This window comes from Euleptes europaea, chromosome 1 (assembly GCF_029931775.1).
Source record: "Euleptes europaea isolate rEulEur1 chromosome 1, rEulEur1.hap1, whole genome shotgun sequence".
In the NCBI taxonomy this organism is placed as follows: domain Eukaryota; kingdom Metazoa; phylum Chordata; class Lepidosauria; order Squamata; family Sphaerodactylidae; genus Euleptes; species Euleptes europaea.
The window spans coordinates 82,813,078-82,837,820 of NC_079312.1; the positions used below are offsets into that span (position 1 = coordinate 82,813,078).

General features: G+C 43.9%; 1 protein-coding gene across 1 annotated transcript in view; it reads right to left on the reverse strand.

The window, feature by feature from the left end:
* The window catches only part of SGCD (sarcoglycan delta), a 433,509-nt gene that overhangs the window by 338,691 nt on the left and 70,075 nt on the right, over nucleotides 1-24,743 (reverse strand). The window contains exon 2 of the mRNA XM_056859944.1: nucleotides 6,942-7,118. Within this exon, the coding sequence (XP_056715922.1) occupies nucleotides 6,942-6,944 (3 nt within the window). The 5' untranslated portion in view covers nucleotides 6,945-7,118. The remainder of the gene's footprint in view (nucleotides 1-6,941; nucleotides 7,119-24,743) is intronic.

Here is a 24,743-nt window from a genome sequence, read left to right on the forward strand (position 1 = left end):
GGGAATGCATTTTTAAACTGCCTCCCTGCTTCACAATGCTTTCTGTAAGTTTTGTAGACTCACTTTTCCAAGAAACTATGGGCATTAATGCACGGCCATTTTGTCCGGCAAATTTCAAAAGTTAACATGCATGGCTGTCTCCGGCCTGCGTGACTGACTCGGCCACTTCTAGGACTTCCCTGTGCCTTTTTATTTCTGTTTTGTTACGACTTTAACATAAGTCGCTCAGCAATCGCGAGAGTTTTCCGGAGCGTTTAGGCATCAGGGTCAACTCTCCGCAGGAAGAAGCCACTGGTCGACCCGACGGCAGCAGCAGCAGTTCCTTTCCCCTCCCCGACCATGCACCCCTCTCCCCCCCGCTCCTGTGTCTCCCCCCAGCACCAGCCAGGGGTTTCAGCGCACCTTACAGGAGCCTGCTGCCCGGAGACCCATCGTCAGATGCGAAGGTGTGGCGGCGGCTTCTTCTGGCACCAATGGTGCACACTTCCACCCACTGCCTCTACCCTTCACCTTTGACTTATAACTGCCAGTGGCTGGAAGTGTGGATGGAAGTGTGCACTGTTGGTACCAGAAGAAGCTGCTGCCGCCATTACACCTCCACCTCTGAGGATGGGGCTCTGGGCAGCAGGCTCCTGTAAGGTAGGCTGAAACCCCTGGCTGGTGCTGGGGGGAGACGCGGGAATGGGGGGGGGAGAGGGAGAGAGGAGTGCATGATCAGGGAGGGGAAAGGAGCTGCTGCTGCTGCCAGGGCTGTGCAGTGGCTTCTCCTGGTGGGGAAGGCACCCCTTCTTTAGGTTTTGTTTGTCCCTGTTCCCATGCATTCGATTTTATAAATGCGGGATGACAAAACATGAGATAGAACAGGGTACAAAACATGAGATAGAACAGAGACAAACAAATGGGTACATGGTCATGCATTAATGGCTGATGTTACATCAACAATCCAGCAGGAATTACTGCCTCCTTTCCTATCTAAAATGTCCACAAACTCTGCTAAGCTAATAGCTAATGTTGTGCTAGATTGCTATAAAGCCTGCAGGTTTGGGGTGTGTGTGTGTGTGGGGGGGGTTTCTTCCTTGGAAAAAAAGCCTCTAGCCTGAAGCACAAGAGAAGAAGCAACAACTGGTGTGGAGTAAACGTCTGAGCCATCAACATCTGTATCTGTTCTTCTTTCCTGACCCTTGGACTGCTTTTGTCTGTGTGGTCCCTTTCAGGTTACTGTTGTAAACTGGCTGTTATCCATTGCTGGCCCAATTCCAAGTCAAGTGATACAGGGACGGGCATACAGTTCATTTCAATCTGTGTATGAGCTGTCTCTAAAGTGCTCTGAAGCGCGCTGGCCATTTCAAACAGTGCTGTGATATAGCACATGTTATATTAACACTAACAGCCCATTCCTGAAAATGTGGCGTGCGGAGTCGGTGGGGAAGAGGTGTGATGGCCGCCTCCTAAGACGTTTCGGCCCAATTTTCAGGAATGGGCTGTTAGCCTGTTTCCTATTTCTGCAATCCTAATCCTATGACATTGATTATTAGTTGTCTTCTCAGGCTGTTGATTGTACTGACTTACATAATGTAATCCACAAGAAAGGAGGGCAATACACAAAGTCTACCAAAAATGTGGTAGATTGAGAAGTTGGAGAGATGCTCATATCCCCCTTAGCAACTCTTTCTGCCTTCAGAAGTGTTCATAGATCTAAGACAAATCCAGATTGAACAGATATCTGTATCTATGATTTCAATGCACATGAAAACCAAGATGTGATAATAAAATTCAAAGAAAGCATAGAGTTGTGCTACATATAACACACAACCTAGGAACTGTGATGCTACTGCTCAGTTTTTCCAAAATATAACCAACTTAAAATGTCGCTGAATAGCTTCAAGCGAAAAAACCACAAGCTATACCCAGGAACCAATCTTCCAAAAGCAATTAACTACAATGAAATTTGTAAAACATATCAAATGAACCCTACAAATTCCTTCACTAAAGCTTGCAATGTAAATGTATTTCATAAGTATGATTTTTTAAAAACAAATCAATCCTGTGTATTACCCAAATAGGTTTCATTAAAAAAAATAAAACCTATTGGAATGGGGGGGGAAGTACTTAGCTTCAGATTGATTTGGAAATAATACTGTACATAAGAAACTTACCATTCTGATAAAAAACAGGAGAGAGAGAACAAAACTGACACGAAGGAGGGGAGAATGATGTAAGCCACTTTGGGTCCTCATTGGGAAGAGAGGTAAGATATAAATGGAGTAAATAAACAAACTAATAAACATTATAACAATTATGAGATATATTAAGAGACATTACGAACAATCAGCAACATTGTATTGCAAAGACGAGCTCCTTCACTTAATAATTTTCAAGGTAGCATAATATCTTCTGCAAAGTTCTGGACTTTTCATTAAGTGTTCTTGTCCACAAGACAATTAATCAGAAGGGGAAGCATTGTGTGATGTGGAGGGCCAATTCTCATTCCACCAACCAATGGACAATGCAAACTTTACTGAATGTGAATGGTACATACTTGTACAATTACAGTTGGGTCTCATTAAAAATAACTCAGAAGTGCCCTCCAAGCCCTTCATGTTGTCTATCCCAAGTTTCTTTAAAAATATGCAACTAATTCTATTTATACATACACTTAATGATTGACTAGGCAAGCAGTATAATTCCCCTCAACCCACTGAATGCCCCTAAGCCCTTAGAAACAACTCTTAAAAAGAAAAAGAAAAAAAGGACCAGGCTACAACCTTCAGTTTCATACCCGGATTTATCAAATTCTGCATGTACTTAAAAGAACCAATTAGCAAATTATCAACCCATGAAAGATCTAGGAAATATGCCTGGTCAAAATTCATGACTGTTCATGGTATATGAAACATAATTGTTCTTCATAGCACTTGAAAGTGTAAGTTATGCAACCAAGAATGGGAGACAAAACCCAACATATTGTAAAATCTTCTTAATATTTTTCACCCTTGAAATAATGATTTTCAAAAGCTGCTTGAACTCCATGCAATAGACTTCTAAATCTAGCAAGCACTATTTAACCTGAGGCAACCTGAACTTTGTAAAATTAAGGTAATCCACAGTATATCTATGATACCAAAAATAAGGTTTATAAGCTTTCAATTATAAATACAGATGAACAGGAAAATACCATATCATCAAGGACTCCATATTATATTAATACTTACATTTAGAACAAAATGGATCACGAATCCTGCACACTATAAATTCATGATCTCTCATTTTAACAGAAGCAATATCAAATTAGCAGGTGCAATTAAAGTTTTCCCATTCAACCTCCTCAGGAATCCGGAGTAACAGCCCCCTCACATCTTGGGAAAGCTCTGCTGGCTGGCACTTTGTGGACATAATGGTGGTGGACAAGTTAATTTATTTCACTGCCATCACTACCACAAAGTAGGCATAATCATGTGCTCATGTTCAGTCACATGCATTTTGAGTTTTCTTCTATTTGTACTCTAACCATCTGCACAGCTGCTTAATTGACCCAAGCTGCTCAATAAACCAAGGGGAATTCTGGGAGAGAAAAGACTGCTTGAGAGCAATTGTGTCCTCTGTCCAGGTCATCTCTGCATTCCACAGGTCAACCACAGCTGTGCTGATGAGAAAATCCCCAGAGACATCAGGAAACCCTTTGAATCCATTGGGCTGCTTGGATCAATCACCCTAACCAACACCCCACCCTTTCAGAGGTTCCGAGTGCACATACTGGCACATATGGGTCCTGCAACCCTGAGAATAAACTTTGCATGGCTGGAAAGGACTGCTGGGGAGAGGGAAACATAACAAAGAACCATAACCATTGGCACCTTACACAGATGGATGGTAGGATCCAACCATTTTGTAAGTTCATATATAGGGGTCAGAAAATGATTTGGGTGAGAGCACAGCCATCACAAAGCATTGTTAGATCATGCATGCTTAAGTTATTCCTGATCTGGACAGTGTATCCGCCTTTCCTATTAATGAACACCAGATCAGGCAGGCAGAAGGTCACACACAGTAAATAAATGGTTTAAATACTTAAAGAAAATAGCAAACAACAGATGTGGATGGGAGTGGGAGTATGAAAGAAAGGCATATAAGAAAACTCATGCTTTTTTTTTTTTTGCTCAACTGAAAATATTGCTCAAATTCAATGGAATTGTTCAAATTCAAGAGAACGCTTTATTAAACATTCAGTTTTGCTTATTGTAACTTGTTGACAGCTTGCAAACTGAATTGTCCAAATTATCAAGTATCTCTACCAATAAGGTATTAATAAATCTAGCCATAGATTTTTACTGGTGAGATGTAATCAACAAGGCTGAGGTTCTTTAATTGGTAAGTAGTGCCCTTCACAACTCTAAAGATTGGTCAAAGGAGTCTAGAAGAAACATCCTATAAGGAAATCAATATGTTAACCTAGAGAAGAGAAGACTGGAGGGATCATGCTTTCCAAATGCCTGAAGCCAAAAAATGTTCTCCCATGTTCGTTGCTCGAGCAAGTGATTGTAAATCTAATGGGCTTAAATTACATGGCAATTAATATTAGCTGAATTGGGAGAAACTAAGCAGTTCCATAGTAAAAACAATTACCAAGGGGTGGGTGACCCTTAATGAACACATGAAGCTGCCTTATACTGAATCAGACCCTTGGTCCATCAAAGTCAGTATTGTCTACTCAGACCGGCAGCGGCTCTCCAGGCTCTCCAGGGTCCAGGTAGCGGTCTTTCACATTACCTACTTGCCTAAGTCCCTTTAACTGGAGATGTAGGGATTGAACCTGGGACCTTCTGCAAGCCAAGCAGATACTCTACCACTGAGCCACTGCCCTTCCCTGATGATTTTATTGAAAGTCTGGACAATCATCTGTTGGAAATGCTCTATCTGTGGGTTGCACTAAATAACCTATATGTATCTTCCAACTCTGACTCTACAATGTCTTCCCTTAGTCACTACCTAGTACAGTGACAGCAACAAAGAAGAGTAACCTAACGATCTGCCTGAACCAACGCTCATAATCAAATGGCCATACACAAGACAACAAACCAATGCCACCAATTCAGAGTGACATAAAAATGTTCTAAATAAATGCATAATATAGAAGGGGGAAGCAACCCAGCCTATAAACCATTTCCAAACAAGAGCCTTCACCAGTAGTAGTAGGAATTCAGTAAATGTCAGAAATAAATGGGACTCTTACCTCCCTTCCCAAAGCAAAATCCTAAATTTCCAAAGCAAAAGCCTAAACATGCTAATACATTGCCTCATTCGTGGTGACCCAACACTGGTAAATCAGTGCCAGGGCAAAACTCCAGGGGTTTAGAGCTAGTCATCGGGGTGATCTTGTGGAGCTATTCTTCCACAGTACACTGGACATCTTTATGATCTTGTTGCTCCCTTGCTGCTAGATTATTTCACAGCAGCAACAAGAGCTGGAGGTGGGAGGCTTTGGGGTTTTTTGTAGCCCTATTGCAGCCCTCTCTGATGATTGAACTGCCACTTCCGTTTATAGAAAGCTTTGAGAAGTCTGCTGTGAATTGATGATGATGACGCACCCATGCATCTCATTATTTAGGAGAAAGGCATATGTGCATCTTGTAATACCGTATATACCCGTGTATAAGCCGACCCGCGTATAAGCCGAGGTGCCTAATTTCTCCCCAAAAATGGGGAAAAATTAGGCACCCGCGTATAAGCCAAGGGTCGGCTTATAACCCCTCCCCCCCCCAAGACTTACCTTCTGGGCTCCTGGCGGCGGGAAGCGGCGGATCCGGCGGGGGCGGCGGAGCGCCCTCCCCGCGGCCGCAGCAGGCCTCTGTAGGCCGCTCCCGGCAGGGAGAAGGCGGTGGGGGCGGCGGAGCGCCCTCCCCGCGGCCGCAGCAGGCCTCTGTAGGCCTCTCCCGGCCGGGAGAAGGCGGCGGGGGCGGCGGAGCGCCCTCCCCGCGGCCGCAGCAGGCCTCTGAAGGCCGCTCCCGGCCGGGAGAAGGCGGCGGGGGCGGCGGAGCGCCCTCCCCGCGGCCGCAGCAGGCCTCTGAAGGCTGCTCCCGGCCGGGAAAAGGCGGCGGGGGCGGCGGAGCGCCCTCCCTGCGGCCGCAGGAGGGCTCTGGAGGCCGCTCCCGGCCTGGAAAAGATGGCGGTGGTAAGTTCCCCCCTCCCTCCTCCCTCCTCCTTCCCCCCTCTACCGTATTGACCCGCGTATAAGCCGAGGCCGGCTTTTTCAGCCCTTTTTTGGGGCTGAAAAACTTGGCTTATACGCGAGTATATACGGTAATCCATTTATTATTTAACAGAGTTACATCAGTTTTTGAGAAGCAAATGTTAACTTACTCTCTGGAAATAAGCTGGCCTAAGCCAAAGCTGGAGAATTGTCATACAGCGCAAGTTCTTCTGTATCTGTTCGTATAAGCTGCTTGCTTATGCTGCACAATTCCCTGTTCCCCAGAAACGATTAAACACAATGTGCTTTTTTTCTTATCTCTTCCTGCCCAGCCAAGTCAAAAAGGTGTAGCTCTGTATCATGCCTGATATGCCAGTCAAGTCTTTCATACTTAAAATCACAGCATGTAATGAAACAGTACAAGATTTCATTCAAGGTCAGAAAGGAAATACAGACCGATTTAACAGGTTGTGACTGTGCTATTCTCTGATCTTCTCACTTATAAACATTCAAAAATGTCCAGAAATTCCATCTTTCAGGCTACAGATGGTTGTTTGTACCAAGATCACATAAGCTACTATACACCAATCAAATTAGCAGATAATTCCATACAAGCACTGGACATTCAGGAAATAATATATAAATAATACAAATGCTTCAACAGCAGTGATTGGCTAATGAGAAACTCCTAGCTATGAGCTACTTTAGATTAAACAAAAGCATAGGGGAAAATACAAAAAGGAGAGAAACCTACCATGGCAAGCTTGACAGTTTGGAGTTTTGAATGCAGATTCTTTCAGAGCAACATTGGAGTAAAGGCAAATTCTTCAGGTTGCCACCAACAAGAAGTCAGTATTAATTTCCACACAGATTCAGCCGTCTACATGTACATACGTCTATCCCTGAGGATCGCTATACTGTCCTTCAGTTCCTTCAGAGACATAGCAGGAAAAAAAGAGAAAAGAAAGAGAAGGTGTGGCATTAAATTCTAGGGTCACTTGTTTGGCTGATTCAGAATAGAACATAAGACAACATCTGATGGGAATAAAATGTCACACAGGGACAAAAAGCCTCTGACAATCCATCATGTGTGGCAACTTTTGAGGGCAATCTTTGAATTCAAGAACTGTAGAGCAGAACTATTCATGCTTTGTGGTGCTTTCGCTGTTACACTAAATTAGGACATGAACACAAAGTAGAATGCACCTGATTGTAATATGCGTTGGTTAACTGTAAGCAGACATTACTACAAAAACTTTAAAGGGGACATTCAAAGCAAAATGCTATCTGTTGCTCAAGGTACAGGATTTAAAATAAAAACCCCAACAAAATAACAAATCCCAAGTGCATGACTCTTTGCACCTCTGCAGTAGGCTTCATTCCCTGGTTCAGAAACTCATAAATGTGTGTAACAAAAATAATTTGACTGGAGTGAAGTTAACTACTGCACGTTTTGTCAGTTTCCCCACTATACTAGGCTTAGAATTTAGGCTTGGGTATAAAACCCACCCATGTCTGTGGCTGATAATTGAGGGAAGAAGTAAACAAAGACAACCCCCTCTTTTGAAACAGAACAAGAATGAAGCTGGGAATAAATAACACAAACTGAGAGAAATATTAACAGGTACCAGGGAGATTTGGGATTTTATTTTCTAAAATGTTCATGACCAGGAAAAAAAAAAAAAAACCTCTTTCCAGGTAGGTTTTTATACTGTTAAACTCTTGAGCAAACTGTTACAAAGTATAGCGAATACACTGCTGAAATTCTGTAAATCATTCAATTTCGAGATGGTACAGCATAAAGCAGGGGTCCTCAAACTACGGCCCGCGGGCCGGATCCGGCCCGTCAGGGTCCTGAACCCGGCCCGTCAGGGTCCTGAACCCGGCCCCTTTAAAAGAGTGCAGCCGCAAGGTAATGTTGGGAGGAAGTGACCACCGGTCACTTCCTCCCAGCTCCCTACACACGGGAGGGAAGAGGGAAGAGAGACAAGCCGCGAGGATGCAGGTCCAGCCGCCCCCCTGCTCTGTGCCGCCCCGGGGCTGCTGGGCCGCCACTCCCGGTGGGCGGGATGCAGGCGGGCGCTTGCCAGGTGCTGCGGCGCCAGGTTGGGGCATGCCGACAGCGGCGGCTGCTGCTGGGCATGGGCGAGCACGGCGGCAGAGGGCCGGGCGGGCTGGGGTGCGCTGCACAAGAGCTTCAGCTTCCGCCTGCGGCAGGGCCAGGAGCTGCCACGCTTGGGCTCAGGGCTTCTGCGCATGGCCGCACCTGCAGCGAGGGAGCCGCTGCTGCCGCCGCCTGCCTGCACGCCTTCCCCAGCAAGCGCGACCTGCTCTGCCCGATGGCCCGGACGCCGGGCCCCAGCGGCAGGGTGGCCTCTAGTGACTGCTGGCCGGCCGGCTCCGGCGCCAGGGGCGCACCTCGCCCAAGGCCTTTGTCCTTGCCGAGCCCCGCAAAGCCCGCCGAGCGCCTCCCCCCAGGGGGGAAAACACTTTTCAGGTCAGGAAAGGCCTCGCCCTGCGGAGCTTTCCCCCTCTCGGCCTGTTGGGGGGGGGGGAAACACTTTTCAGACTCCCGTTTCCAGCCCTCAACGTGCCTGGGGAGCGGTTTTGCGAGGGGGTGGGGTGGGCTGGAGCATTCGGATCTTTGAGGAGAGGGAGGGAGAGTTGTGTTCGTGCGCATGCATGCGGACTGTGTTTTGACGATGCTTCCTGGCGTGCCTTCACAACTGCCTTGCAGGGTTGGTTATATGGTTTCTGAAAAGGGAGCTGAAGTTGCAGGGGGAGACCGACTTGCCCAGAATCCTGAGGTGGAATTCACCCCCTCCCCTTGGTCTGAGTTCACACCCATCTTCAGATGCGAACCTCAGAGGGCAGCCTGTGTGCCCGCATCCTGCTTGTCCCATGCCATGCCATGCCATGGGAGGCATCTGAAGGAACTCCTTTCTGTGCCAGTCCTGCCCCAGGCCCCTTGTGCCAGAAAGAGCGACCTCGCCCCCTCCTCCTACTCCAGGATCGGTGCCAGGGCAAAGGGGCCGCCATGAGTAGCTTGTTGTTAACTGACTTCTCGCGGTCCTCAGGAACTCCCTGCCTTCTTTCTGGGAAAGCAGGATGGGGGGGGGGCAGCTGGTGTCTTGGACTGACCCCTTGGATAACCGCTCTGACAGCCATGCTGGGCCTGGGGGTTGCCCTCCTGGGGCAGGGGTAGAGCAAGCCGGAGGGTCGCGTTACGCCACCTTCTCTGGGATGGTCCGTCAGAGTCAGCCTCGTCCACTCAGACTGGCAGCTGCTCTCTGGGGTCTCAGGCCTCAGAGGTCTTTCTTGTCACCTCCTCCCTGCCCTTTTAGCCAAAGATGCTGCCAGGGGTTAGCCCTGGGACCCTCAGCACGCCCAGCCGAAACTCCTCCGCTAAGCCTCTGCGGAGATTTCAGAGATTGGTATCTGAAGAAGGGAGCTGTGACTCACGAAAGCTCATTCCCTGCCAGAAATTCTGTTGGTCTCTCAGGTACTGCTGGATTTTTGCTCTTTTATAGGGCTACAGAGATTTCAGGGTGGCGCCCCTGGTCCCCCTCAGTACTGCCTACTCAGGCTGGCGGTGGCTCTCCAGGGTCTTGGGCAGAGGTCTTCCACATCAAAGATTCAAAACACATTCAAAGATTCCACATTCAAAGATTCAAAACAGATAAAAGGAAGTATTTTTTCTCACAACGCATAGTTAAATGGTGGAACTCCCTGCCCCAGGATGTGATGATGGCTGCCAGCTTGGAGGGCTTTAAGAGGGGAGTGGACATATTCATGGAGGAGAGGGGTATTCATGGCTATTAGTTAGAATGGACTTGTATCACTTGCTATGACTAGCAGTGACAAATATGGAACCGGATATTGACCATCTCATTATCCAAAAGCAGGCCCATACTTCCCATTGAAATATTATAAGTTTATGTTGATTAAAATGGTTCTTCATTTTAAATATTACATTGTTTCTCTTATTTTTTGTGCACTACAAATAAAATATGTGCAGTGTGAACAGGAATTTGTTCATATTTTTTTCAAACTATAGTCCGGCCCCCAACAGTGTTTGAGGGACAATGAACTGGCCCCCTGCTTAAAAAGTTTGAGGACCCCTGGCATAAAGGGACTAAATGAACAATCTGATCCCTGCCGTCTACTTAACCAGCTCTGCTTTTATGCTAACACTTTTATGAAACTCTGCTCTCCAACTCCCAAATTATAATGGTTAAAAACCAAAACTGTCAAAACTTAATTGCCTCTTTGCTTCCCAGCCCACATCTTGCATTGGTTGTTGGAGTCCCACACTCATTGGCTGTTATATTGCTAGAGTCCCCCCGCCCCTTTTCTCCTCTGTCTATCAATATACAGTTCTTGTGAAACTTCTTGGAGACAAGGACAAGAGGCAACATTGTACATGAAAAATAAAAAATAAACCCTAGAAGAGTATCTGTGTAAGAGGCAGAAATGTAAGGAGAAGGTAAGCAGGACACAGATTTCAGAAAAGGAGGAGCCTGGCTATGTGATTGCTAAAAACTAATTTGTCCCATGTATCAAATACTTCTGAGGTAGAGTTCTGAAAGCCACTATCTTTTTTTTAAAGTGCAACAAATGAATTGTTACTTGTTGCAGTGATAGTACATGTCCCCTGTGCTTAATTTACAAAAAAAAAAGATGCTGAAGGTCAGGTTTTTCTGAAAACATAATAAGCAACATTATTATCTCTTCTCCAAACAAACCTGGAATTCTTCCTAACAAGCAAGATTGATCTTTGGATCAATGTCATCCAAAAATAGTCCTGGTCATTTAGTATATTAGTTAAATTAAGAAAATCAAACACTGTTGCAGATCCTAATGTCTGTATCCAATAATCTAGTATGAAGGAGAATAGAAAGTGTAGATTCATATTTACAATAACAGGTAAGTTATGGTCAGGGCTGCCTCCAGGTATTTTGCTTAGGGGTGTGCACCAATGTCTTTTTGGTATTTTTCAGATTTTGGTTTAATAGACCCGAAGATTTTCAGAAAATCCAAAAGAAGCTGAATCTCCATACCAATATGGCGTGTCCCCCAGTATTTGGTGCTTTTATTGGACCTTAAATGGAGAAAAAAATGGGGGCCAATAAAATTGAACTCACCAAACTTGAGAGTTCGTGTAAGAAGTGTCACCAGCAGCTATGCCGCACATTTTGTGCCTCTACCTCCAAAAACAGCCCCCCAGAGCAAAAACTCCCCCCAAAAGTGCAATCAAGCAATTTTAGACCAGAGAATCAAGCTGAGACAAATTTTCCCACCATTCTTGCAATGGTAGGAAATTTTCCAGCAACATTGCACTCTTTGGGGAGTTTTTGCAGGGATCTGAGGGGGCTGTTTTTGGAGGTAGAAGTACCAACTTTGCAGCATAGCTGCTGGTGACTCTCCTTTCAAGAAACCCCAAGTTTGGTAAAGATTGAATCAGAAGGAGGAGAAGGAGAAGAAGGAGAAGACTTGGCTTTTATATGCCCACATTCTCTACCACTTAAAGAAGAATCAAACCAGCTTACAATCACCTTCCCTTCCCCTCTCCCCCTCCTCACAACAGACACCCTGTGAGGTAGGTGGGGCTGAGAGAGCTCTAAGAGAGCTGTGACTAGCCCAAAGTCACCCAGCTGGCTTCATGTGTAGGAGTGGGGAAACCAACCTGGTTCACCAGATTAGTATCAGATTAGTGGGGAATCAAACCCAGTTCTCAAGATTACAGTCCACTGCTCCAAACCACCGCTCTTAACCACTACACCACGCTGGCTCTTGAACTTGGGTGTTCTTCTAAGAAGAGACACCTGCACCTACACTACCAATTTGGTGGCTCTACCTTAAAAAAGCCCCCCCCCCCCCGAGCTCCACAGAGATTTTCCACAGGGTTTAATAAACCCAAAAAGCCAGGAAAAAGCTGAACAATTTTGGATTTTTCCGGATTCAGCTTTTTCGACTCCATTGAAATGGTGCCCTTTATTTTTCGGCCAAATAATATTATAAGCAAAAAAAGAAAAAGAAAAAAAATCTGAAATGTCCCCCCCCCCCCCGGCTTTTTTTCAGTTTGGCATATCTGAATGTGCACCCCTAATTTTGCTGCCTTAGGCAGGTCTGGGTGGCATGAGTTTGGGATGCAATGAGTGTCTGTCAGCTTTTTCGCCCACATCACAGGTGGCTGGTAGAATGGCAATATCCAGTGACACTTCCACCAAAGTGACCAGAAGTGGTAGATTATCATTCCTGACCCTCAGCAGAGGCAGGCAGCTTTAGGTGACATCCCCCCCACCCATGATATCAGCCAGCACCTATGGAGCTCTTCTTGGACCCAGATAACATGACTGATTTGGGAGGTGACATTCAATACGAGGCGCAACCATAACCTCTCCCCACACAGCACTCTACTCACTTGATGACCAAAGAAGCTACTTTGGGTTTTTGTGTGGTGAATCAGCCCTGGTTGTGCCAGAAATCTACTAGATACTACTTTCTGTATTACCACTGCCTAAGAAATATTCTTTATAGTTCTGAGTAACAATTAATTAACTATTTGTACCTTGACAATTTCAATTCCCCCCAAAAGATTGCCAGGTTTCCTGTTATAGTGGGAGATCTCTCTCACAGCCCCCCCCCCCCAGTTGGCCAGTGGGGGAGAGAATAAAAAAAATTGCTGTCAAGTTGACAGTGTGATGTCATTACTGGGTCAAACATGGAAATGACATCATACAACTCTAGGTAACCATAGAGTTTCTGCTAAATCCAAAAAATGATGTTACACCATCGATGCAATGGCATCCCTTGTGTCCTCCCCTCCCAATCTTTTGCTGGGTGACAGCCACCCATAAGCAGCTCCCTGGTCATCAAATGTTACCTTGCTTGTGTATAAAATAGCACATTAAATAACCTCAGCTGCCTTCCCCAGATTTACACTTATTTTGATTACATTTTCTATGCTTTGTGTACATCTAATAACAATTGTGAACAACAAAAGGGCAACAGGTTGCACAGTGCATTCCTAAGAAGATCACAACCTTCTAAGTCCATTAAGTCAATTGACTTCAATTAACTTAGGTGGTGTAAGCCTGTTTAGGACTACACTGTCAGCTGCTGCTAATGGACATATTTTTTTGCAGTGGGAATGTTTAGATGTAAACTATGATAAGAGTGTTTAGATGTAAACTATGATAAGCAGTGTGCTTTAATTGCTGCACCCCAGCTCTTAAATAAAGGAAGAAAACCACCTATCAACCCATCCATTACAATAACAAGCAGCAGCAAACTGGAAAGTGCTAATTGTCAATTCAGTGTAAAAATATGCTCAGTAAAAAACAAAAGTTTGGTCCTGTTACTCATCAGTAAGGCACATAGGTGCATATTTTCCATCATATATTCCATACCACTCTCTCAAAATCATTAGAGCACCATGCCTATTTTCTTTATATCTATACCAATGAATAAGGTTGCCAGGTACCCACTGGCAGAGGATGGGGAGGTAAGGTTGCCAGATCCAGGTTGGGAAACTCCTGCAGATTTGGGGATGGAGCTTGGGGATGACAGGGACCTCAACAGGGGACAATGCCACAGAGTTAGGGTTGATAAGTCCCTCCTGGCAACTGGTGGGAGCTTCAGGGAGGCGGGTTTGGGGGGCGGTGATCTGCATCCCCTGCATGATGACATCACTTCCTGCTTCACACAGAAGCACTGGAATCACACGAGTGGGACGCTCTACCATTTGCTTCAAATTCTATGGTTTCCATAGAAGTTTTGGGAAGAGTGCTAGAGTGTCTCCCCGGTGTGATGCCAGCACTTCCACATCAAGCTAGAAGTGACGTCATCACAAAGGAAACACAGATTGCTCCCCCACTGGCCTGCTTCCACCTGCCAATCAGCTGAGTGTCAGTGGACCTGGAAACAAATGAGGCTCAGTGCTGCAATGGTAATAGAAAAGATCCACAATAGCACTCACAACTATAATAATAAAGTAAGGATTTATAAAGTGAAAAGGGTGCAAAAAAGTGAATATATATATATACATAAATACAAGGGTACAATAAGATACAAATTATCAAAGGAATCCAGCACAGATAGAAATTCAATTGAAGAATATAAGCATCCTGTAAGCCAGGTAAGTCAATGTATATTGTCCACAATATGTTGTTATTTCTTCTCTGTATATAACAGGCTGGACGGTAAACAGTGATGGCGAAGCCACAACGAGGAAGTATCAGGACGTGTCGTCTAGATCAAAAGCACATTTCGCACTTGGCTTCATCAGCAACATGTATCTAAGAGAATTCATAATAGTCATGATAAATAAAGTCTCAAACAGGACAAAAGCCTTCCTTGTGTAGGTCTCTCAAGGGCTAGGATAGTGGCAGTGGGAGTGTCAGTGGACAGCAGCATGAATTGGCAGGTGATTGCCCACCATTAGCAGGCAGCTGGGAACCTTACATAGAGTCCACCCTCTGAAGCATTTGTTTTCTCCAGGGAAACTGCTCTCTGACATCTGGAGATGGACTGTAATTCCAGGGAATCCCCAGACTGGCATCCCTATCAAAGGATCATAGATTCAGAAGGCTTTATTAAGGACTGACCAACAAAAAAGCTCATGAGCAAAGTAAGTACACAACTAGTTCTACATTCCTCCCTATTTCTTTCTTTGAGTTTTCTTCCCATTGCAAGTTAGACTGGCAACAGGAGAAAAGAAAAACAGGATCTATAAAATAAAGGATTTAGATATGACTGAAGCCTAAAGCTAGTCTGTAAAATCAGCTTTGTTGGGGAACTGTGATCTACGTATGCATTGCAAAATGCATAATGTCTTACAAGATTAAAAAAGGGTCTTGCATAGTGCATTCTGAAAATACTTTGAATTGTGTCTAATTATTTATATATCACAAGACAAATTAAAGACATTTTTCCTACCATTCCTCTACCGATGACTTTGGAACATAAGGAGTGAAAAGAAAGCTATGAATCTAATAAGATGCTGCAGTTATGTTTTTTTTAATGTAATTTAAGTTCAGCTCAAGCATGTCTAGATACAGTGAAATAAAGACACAGGTTATTAAGTGCTCATTACTTGATTTTCTTAACAGGATTTTCCTGCATATGCCCTCCCAAGAGGTGGAACATGTTTCGTTAGTGTTTAATTGCAAATACTTCTGAATGAAAAATTGTAGAAGTTGTTTCTCAAAAATATAAAACAAAACTTGTCACCAATAGAAACAGTTAACCTATCAAATGACTTTATAAGACCTCACACTTTAGGGAAATATTAGTAATCACATGAACTGTGCTGGTTTCAAAAGTATGGTAATACAGAGCAACTTCACAAATTATATATTTTGGTGAACACTTAAGCTGTCTTAAATTTGTGCCTAAATATGTTAATTAACTTTAACGTCACCTTTAGCATTTGTTTTACTTAGGTTTTCTGTACATATATAGTCAGATTCAGTTCCCTTTGCTTAAATGAGCTCCAACCAAACAATATTCAGAAACCACTTCCATCTTGTAGAGGAGAGGAGAGCTTGTCCCCCACTGAGAAAAAAAACAGGCTGGGAGTAGCTGGATTTTCCCATATAACCCATTTTCAGACAGATTTTATTTTTCCTGTGCCACCATTGAGGTGATATTGCAGTGTGCTGTTTTATACATAGATCACTTTGAGGCCACATACTGTGGAGAAAGTGGCATAGACATTTTATACATAAAATACTGATCCCAGCGACTATCATGCTGTAGGTTTCTACTTTACTGTATTTATGTGGCCCCTTTGCAAAAATGCTATACCCTTTAACGGGTTGCATACAGTGTTTTAATGAGCGTTTACATGGAAGTGGCACTGTGTTGGCTTTCCATACGCACATCCTAACTACCACATAGCTGGATATTGTATTAGAATGGCACTCGTTCTTTTTCTGTTTTGTTCTTTTGTTTGTCTAGCAAAGGGGTAGTTGTAACAAACTATCTGGATCCCTGGTTTGGGTATGTAGATGCTAAACTTCAGAGGCTAGGATTGGAAAATACCCTTTTGTTAACTATGTCTTTTTCTACAGCCTGCTCTCTAGTGAAAAAAATATTGTTCCAGTGGGACCGAAACAGCACTGCTCTCCATGCCCGCCATATGTGCTCTCCTGCTTTTTTGGGGTTTACATATTCAGATTCTCATTATCCGTATATTGATTTCTTAACCATCCCAGTTTACAGAAGAGCTTTCTTTTTAGCAAGATTCAGTGTATTACCCACAGCTGTTCTGAGCAGGCGCTATTCTAAAAAGCCCTACTCTGTTAGGGTTCCCAAGCTCCAGGTATTAGCTGAAGATTTCCTGCTATTACAACTGATCTCCAGCCGACAGAGATCAGTTCACCAAAAGAAAATGGCTGCTTTGGCAATTGGACTCTATGGCATTGAAGTCCCTCCCCTTCCCAAACCCTGCCCTCCTCAGGCTCCACCCCAAAAATCTCCCACCAGTGGTAAAGAGGGATCTGACAACTCTATACTCTGAGCATATATGTGAATGTGGAACTGGTTCTATCAAAACCATGGAGCATATGTTATTTTACTGTTGAAGATATAGGCACTTATTTTACTGTTGAAGAACACAGCTGATCAGTCCATTAATTCCTGATATACACATGCCTGTAGCTAATAAGCTACAATTTCTGCTAGGTGGTTGTGATCCAGCTATCACAATTCCAGTAGTGAAATTTATTTTGGGTTTATTTGCGTTTAAGAGACAGTAGGATAATTTAAAGAACATATATACAATTAAATAAATTATATAAAATAAAATAACTTTAAAATTTCTGCCCAGCAGTTCAGTGTGGTTAGCTCACAGCCTATTGGCTAGGAGCAGTACCATTAAAGGAAGGAAAAGGCTAGTTGGTTTGTGCTATCAGAGGGTACAAGCATGTTTCAGCAAGGAGCCCTGGAGTCAGTGGTTTGGGAAATCAACTGTTGCTCTCCTGTTTACTTTGCTATGATGATCTGTACAGGGGTTTCATGTTCTCTTTTTGGGATCTTAGCTGTGCCTTGACTGGACTAAGTATGTATGGTGGACTGGTAACATGAGGTTTTTCAGCCATTGCAATGCACTGATTGGTGCTTTCCTGTATAGATAATGTAGAAGCACCATCAGCAATAAGGTTGCCTCAGCAAATGCTGGGAAATTTTGAGGGAAGTGCCTGGGAAGGGTGGAGTTTGGAACAGATGTGACACTACTTCCCAGTGACATCTAGGAATTTTCCTTCTATAGAAAAGACCATAGAGACATGAGGAAATTCCTAGACCATCAGTTTTACAGTGACTTTTTATAATGCGCCTCAGTTTTTCAAGGGTGGAAGAGTGGGGCCAAGGGTAGAGGTTTACGCACCATAGGCAAGCAAACTGCAAGCCTAATAATCAAGTGAGTTCATGATTAGTGGGTGATAGTAGGATTACCTAAGATACCATGGCCATATCTGGTAGTATGATTATGATGGTTTTTGTTTCTATAGTGATTGTTGCTCTGTTGCTGATCATGAATAAACCCCAGCAGCATTAGGCCTTATACAGTAGCTGCTTGGCACAGCAGGACCATAGAATCACTGTCTCAGTTACCTATACTGTGAATTGGTTCCTTTGGAAATAATACATTTCAGGATCTTTGCAACTGCTTATTTACAAAGCTGAAACAGTATCTCCACTCTCAAGCAAAGAAACTTAATTCTGGTAATTATAATAATGAGGCCCACATGTCCTAGGAGAGGTGATGCCTGGCCCACCCAAGCCCCCACATAGGTGATGATCCCAGCACTTATAAGTGGTGGCTTGGAAAGAGGAAGCTGGCTCAGCAGACAGGCTCCCCTCTCCCTCCCTTTCTTTTCGAGGCTGGGGTGGGGCAGGCAAAATGCCTGCCTGTTCTGCCCTCTTTTGGGGGTGGGGCCAGGGCAGGCCCGGGGTTAGGGCCCCTTTTCATGGCAATTTTCCCATCCCAGTCCTCCCAATTATATGGAACTTCATGGGCATGGGGAAAAGAGAAAGAGCATTAAGAAGGTCACAAAGAAACAATACCTCTCACTGATCATAATGTAAAGAGCTGATCAGAACTACCGGGTAAAAAGTCCTGAACACTCTTTGATGGACAAAATCTGAGCCTAAATTCCTAGGGAAAGAAATGTTTTATCAGACAAATATAGCATTAAATCCATCAAGACTAGACAAACTACCAGTCATGTTTGCCTGCAGTGCATGGCCAGTGAGTGTCCTTTGACTGGGCAGAGTAAATCATGAAGGGTTGGTATATATTACATACACAGAACATGTTCGTGTTTTTGACAACTGAAAATTATACCCTCCTTTCCCCTATTGTGTGGTACTTTTTCAATTTTTTTTCTGTTCTTTTTTTTATAAAATTGCTGCCTGTGGCCAAGTGATGAAATAATGTGATGTCAAAGTGATTACACACACTGTATACAGATGGAATTTTCACCTGTGAGCATTTCTAGGACAACAAAATTACTTTTAAAAGTCCTGGAAAACCTCTAATTATCTTAAGACTTTTTTTGTAGTTATGTGCATTTTTTGCACATGCTCATAGTCATTAACTTGGAAGCCATGGGGGATTTCTTCTGACAGGATGATGATTTTAGCCATTTTTTCTCCTCCCACTGAAGACGTCTGACTTCCCCTCCCATGCTGTTTCTGGGAGCCCCCTTCCCCACAGGAGTAACATTGCAGGGGTATTTTGGGTTGCAGTAGGGGGGAAGATGTAATGAAGTTCTGCTCCCTTAGATCTGCAGAAATCTGCAGTGCAGATGTTTCCCAGTTCTACTACTGCTTGGGTACCATTTTTATTTAACATGACAAAGGTTTCAATATCATACTATTTCATATTATACTGGGTGTTCCAAGTTTGAATTGAACACCCCATTTAAAAACTCTCCATATGTAGCAAACTAGCCTGCCAGGTAAAAAGACTAAGAGGTTTGCTGCCTGGCATCCAGTTTTCTACACACATGGGAAGCAATCAGTCATGAATATGTTTGCAATTGATAAACAAGGGTGGGACATGAGAATTAGGATTTCCATAATTACTTCCCCTCTACCTTCTTGCCTTGCTGTCCCATGCTATGATTCAGACTTAGAATCATGGAGTTGGAAAGGGCCATACAGGCCATCTAGTCCAACCCCCTGCTTAATGCAAGATCAGCCTAGAACATCCCTGACAAGTGTTTGTCCAGCCTCTGCTTAAAGACTGCCATTGAGGGGGAGCTCACCACCTCCCTAGGTAGCTGATTCCACTGTCGAACAACTCTTACTGTAAATCATTTTTCCCTAATATTCAGCCAGTACCTTTCCGCCTGCAATTTAAACCCATTATTGTGAGTCCTATCCTGTGCTGCCAACAGGAACAGCTCCCTGCCCTCTTCTAATTGACAGCCCTTCAAATATTTAAAGAGAGTAATCATGACCCCCTCAACCTCCTCTTCTTCAGATTAAACATTACCAACTCCCTCAGCCTTTCCTCATAGGGCTTGGTCTCCAGGTTTCTGATCATCCTTGTTGCTCTCCTCTGCACCCGCTCGATTCTATCCACATCCTTTTTGAAGTGAGGCATCCAGAACTGCACACAATATTCCAGGTACTGCCTGACCAATGCTATATACAGCAGACTTACGACATCTTGCGATTTGGATGTGTAGTGGAAATTGCGGAAGACAATTGTACTCACGAGGAGGTAGGTGGTGCTCAATACAGCCCTTCTCCATGTGAGAGCAATCTCAGGGAGTTTGTCACACTGCACTGTAAATAATGAGCACCTGGTGGTGGGGAAATAAATCTGGCTTCACTCACTACTGAAGAGAGGAGAAGAGGGCTCCAGATAAGAAGCCAGAGACAGAGAGTGAAGGAGCGTCTGCAGAACAAGGACGGGCTGCCAGACAGGACGAAGTTGCTTGCTTGCCTCCCAGGAGACGACTTCCCATCTTCCAAAGGTTATTAGCCTGGATACAGGGTTATTTTTGTTTAATATAGCTGCATACCTTTTTCTCCCCAATACCTGCCTGTTGGAATCCATTTTTTCTGAACCATGGGTAATACAGGATGTTACACCTCTGTTGAAGTACCCTAAGATCACATTAGCTTTTTTTCCCTCTGCATCCCACTGGCTGTTCATATTTAACTTACAGTCCACCCATACCCCAAGATCTTGTTCACACACACTGCTACCAAGAAGTGTATCCCCCATCCAGTATGCATGTCCCTCATTTTTGTTACCCAGATGGAGAACTCGGCACCTATTCTTGTTGAATTAAATATTGTTCACAGTACAGTACAAATTTATTGTATATAGCCAAAAGCCATTACAATCAAATAAACATAAATAAATACAGCTTCTACAAATAAAATCAAGGGCAAATATATATTGCCTTCAAATTACATTTAGTTATCCAATTTAAGTACAATACTGGCTTGAATTTTTCTTGCTGGTAAGGCATCTTGTTCACATCTGCCCACTTTTCCAGTATGTTCAGATCTCGTTGAATTCTGTCTTCTGGTGTGTTCGTTGCTCCTCCCAATTTGGTGTCAACTGCAAATTTAATGAGTAGTCCCTCCACACCCTCATCCAGATCATTTATAAAAATATTGAAAAATACAGGGCCCAGAACTGAACCCTGTGACACCCCACTGGATACCTCCCTCCATTCAGATGCCATTGTCAACTACTCTTTGAGTACAGTTTTCTAACCAGTTCCCTATCCACCTAACTATCCCAGGGTCCAGTCCACAGTCCTCTAGTTTATCCATCAGAATATCATGGGGAACCCTGTCAAAAGCCTTACTTAAATCTACGTAAACAATAACAACTGTATTCCCTCAATCCAGTAAACTCATCACTCGATCCAAGAAGGAAACAAGGTTGGTCTTGCAGAACCTGTTGGGGATAAATCCATACTGACTTCCCCAGATACCAAGTTGTCTTTCAGATGCTCACACATTGATCTCTGTAATATCTGCTCCAGTATCTTCCTGGGACAGAGGTCAAACTGACTGGCCTGTAGTTTCCTGGGTCATCCCTCCTCTCTTTTTTGAAAATTGGGATCACGTTCACCCTACTCCAGTCTTGGGTACATCTCCTGTCCTCCAAGAGGTCTGAAAGATGATGGACAAAGGCTCTGCAGGCTCTCTAGAAAGTTGGCCACTGGGTTAAACGTAGTTCTTTGAAACTACAATTCAATTACATCTTGTAAAATATAAGTGAATGAATATTCAGTCAGTGTAGAAAGCAGCTGCTATACTACTTAGAAAGGTGAGGGCACACAAAATAAGAAAAGTGATATCTTTGTTTGGACCAAATTCTGTTGATTGGAGAACACGCAAGCTTATGCAGAACCCAGTGCTCCGCAGAAGTAAGGAACAGTCATGTGTGCAAAATATTGTCGAAGGCTTTCTTGGTCAGAGTTCATTGGTTCTTGTAGGTTATCCGGGCTGTGTAACCGTGATCTTGATATTTTCTTTCCTGACGTTTCGCCAGCAGCTGTGGCTGGCATCTTGACACTGTCCTTCAGTGTTACTCCTCTGAAGATGCCTGCCACAGCTGCTGGCGAAACGTCAGGAAAGAAAATACCAAGACCACGGTTACACAGCCCGAATAACCTACAAGAACCAGTAATGTGTGAATTTAGAGGCCACAAAACAGTCCCAAGAGGTAAACATAGTGGGGCTTTTGAATTTTTGACTGAATTCAGATATCATACTCTGCAATTATGGTCCAATCAGATGCAAATACAGTTGGTTGCTGTGCTCATGTGTGGCCCATCATTCCTCCCACCTCTTTCCTTAGCTGACTGCAAACTTCCCAATTGGTTCAACTTTCAATGTGCTGTGACATCCAAATGCAACCAGCTCAGCGAATTTGTTCACTCCACATAAATGAAGATTGTAAACTGGGATTAAACTAAGGGGCTCTGCTTGATAAACCATACAAAACACTGTGGCATCATTGGCATAAATGGAAGACCAGCACAAAGGAAAATGGGATTTGAAGCATGTGGTTCAGCTCTCGCTTCCACTAGAAGACAGTGTCAGCATCACAGGTATTGACAAAATTGGCGTGAAAATCTATTGTAAGAATTGGTGAGATAATGTATATGGTGCATTCAGTACTTAGTAAAATCTCTATATAAATATTATCATTGTCATCACCATGGTGCGAATTCTTAATATACAGAACAAACATGTCATGCTATGAGCAGTTGTATAGCCTGATCAGCCCATCATATCATCATATATCTAATAGTCAAGTGTATGCCAATCTGTATGTAAATATTTATGTAAATATGTAAATATTTAAAATCCATGTATTGAACCTACTCTGAACAAAAAATAGATAGTTCTGCAAACTTGGCAGACTCCTCAGGTTTGCAGAAAAATCTAAAATAAATGTTTAAAAATATATTGGGGGGTTAAAAAGCATTGGTTGGGTACATGCAATGTAGCTACCTTCTGTCTTGTGGCAGAGCCTGGTACTGGCATCTCACACTGAGAGCTGTGCTGGATTTGGCAGTGACTAAAGGTGGAGTCTGGGAGCTGCACCAGGACCAGTGTGGTAGACTCCAGGAGCTGTACTGGGCCCAGTGGCAGCAGACTCCAGGTGCCATACCAGGCCGCAGCGGTGGCAGACTCCAGAAACCACACCAGCCCTGGGTGTCAGTGGTGTCTGGGAATCATGTTGGGCCCAGGGGTGGTTGTGGCAATGACTGGGAGCCATGCAGGGGCTGCTTCGGTGATGGCAGAACAGTAGGGAGCTGCATCTCAACTCAGCGGACAAGTGGGGGGAGGAAGGGATTCCCTCCATGATTCTTACGGGGCCCCATTTGTCTTACATTCTAATAGTCAAGTGTGGACCCATCTGAGGATACTTATATCTGTGGACAGGGTCCACATTGACAGAATGGAGATATGTCTCCAAACTTGGGGGACATCCCAGGTTTGAAGAAAATACTTAAAATGCTAAAAATATACTGGGGGGTTATATCCCCCCAACATAAAGAGTGTTGTCTATGCACGTGTGGACGAAACACCAATCTTCTGTCCTGTGGTGGAGCCTGGCAGTAGTGGTGCCCACGGAGAGCTGTGTTGGGTGTGGCGGCAGCTGCAGGCAGAGTCTGGGGGTTGCTCCTGGCCTGGCTGCAACACTGATTGAGTCCAGGAGCTGCACCAGACCCAGCTGTCACAGTGGTGGACTCTGGGAGCCACACCAGGCCTGGCCATGGTGATGTCTGGGCCTGGCTGCTGCTGCAGCAGTGACCAGGAGCCATGTGGGGGCCGGTTCAGTGACAGGGTAATGGCACGGAGCTGTGCTGGACTGAGCAGATAAGTGGCGCGAGGAAGGGATTCCATCTACGTATCTTGTGGGGCCCCAATTGTCTGCTGTTCCCGGCTCAGCTATGGCATTGACATCGTCCAGGAGCTGTGCCAAGCCTGGAGCTATTAAGTAACACTTCAGCCATTTCTGAGAGATTTCCTATGAGGAGATTTCCTCTTAGAGGAGAGGCTGTTAATCAAATGTAACTTTCAAAGAAAGGGTAATATTCATGATATATTGCTCAAACCAGGAACAGTTCTGTGTTTTCATATTAAAAGATCTACAGGCAGACACTAATTCATGGTATCCATAGTGACACTGTAACTCTTGAACTGGTAGCTATGACATGCATTGAAGTGAGAGAATTGTTGTGAAACATTTAGTGTCTATGTCTGACCACAACAAGAGTTCCCAAGTCAGCCTTCTAATTAACAATGAATTGCAATTTCAAAAATTCATGGTCTACAATGACTGAGGGCAGTGTTTCCATTAATATTTTAGCTTTCATTCTGCATGAGCAGGGTAGCTACAATGTTCAACGTATTTATGCAAGCATACTGAAAACCATAAAATCATGTTATTAATAGCTACAGAACAATTAATGTTACCTTAATATGCAATGAAAAAATAATTTGCACATTGACAGAACACCATTTGCCCATGTCTTTAACTATAACAAATACTCCATTCCCATTTGTATCTTGTGGGCAATTGCATTCTTGAATTGACTAGACAATTTGGAAAATTCAACATCTCTGCGCTGCAACAAAATAGAATGAAACGGACATTTTCATTATTATTTTAAAATGCATACAGATGTTTGCAACATTATAGTGCAACAAAACAACAGATCTGTTAAGTTATAAAACAGAAGAGAAAAAGTACACACTGCGCTGCTTACAGTTTCTGGAGACCACTGTAGGATTTGTCATGTGATTTTTATTTTTCTTCTCATACACATGATGAAAAGCTTATCAGGAGAAAAAAAAGCCACTCTGACATTGCATTGTACATGCTTTTTACAGCATGATGATTAAAGAGTTTTTGACTTAGAACACCATAAACCATGGGCAGAAGCTACAAGTATTTCTGATATGGACTGGAGTGACACAGAACATCCAAAGGGGACCACCAAAAGCATCCAGAGCTGGCGTCATGTCACTTGAGCATGGACGGGCGTTTGCCCTC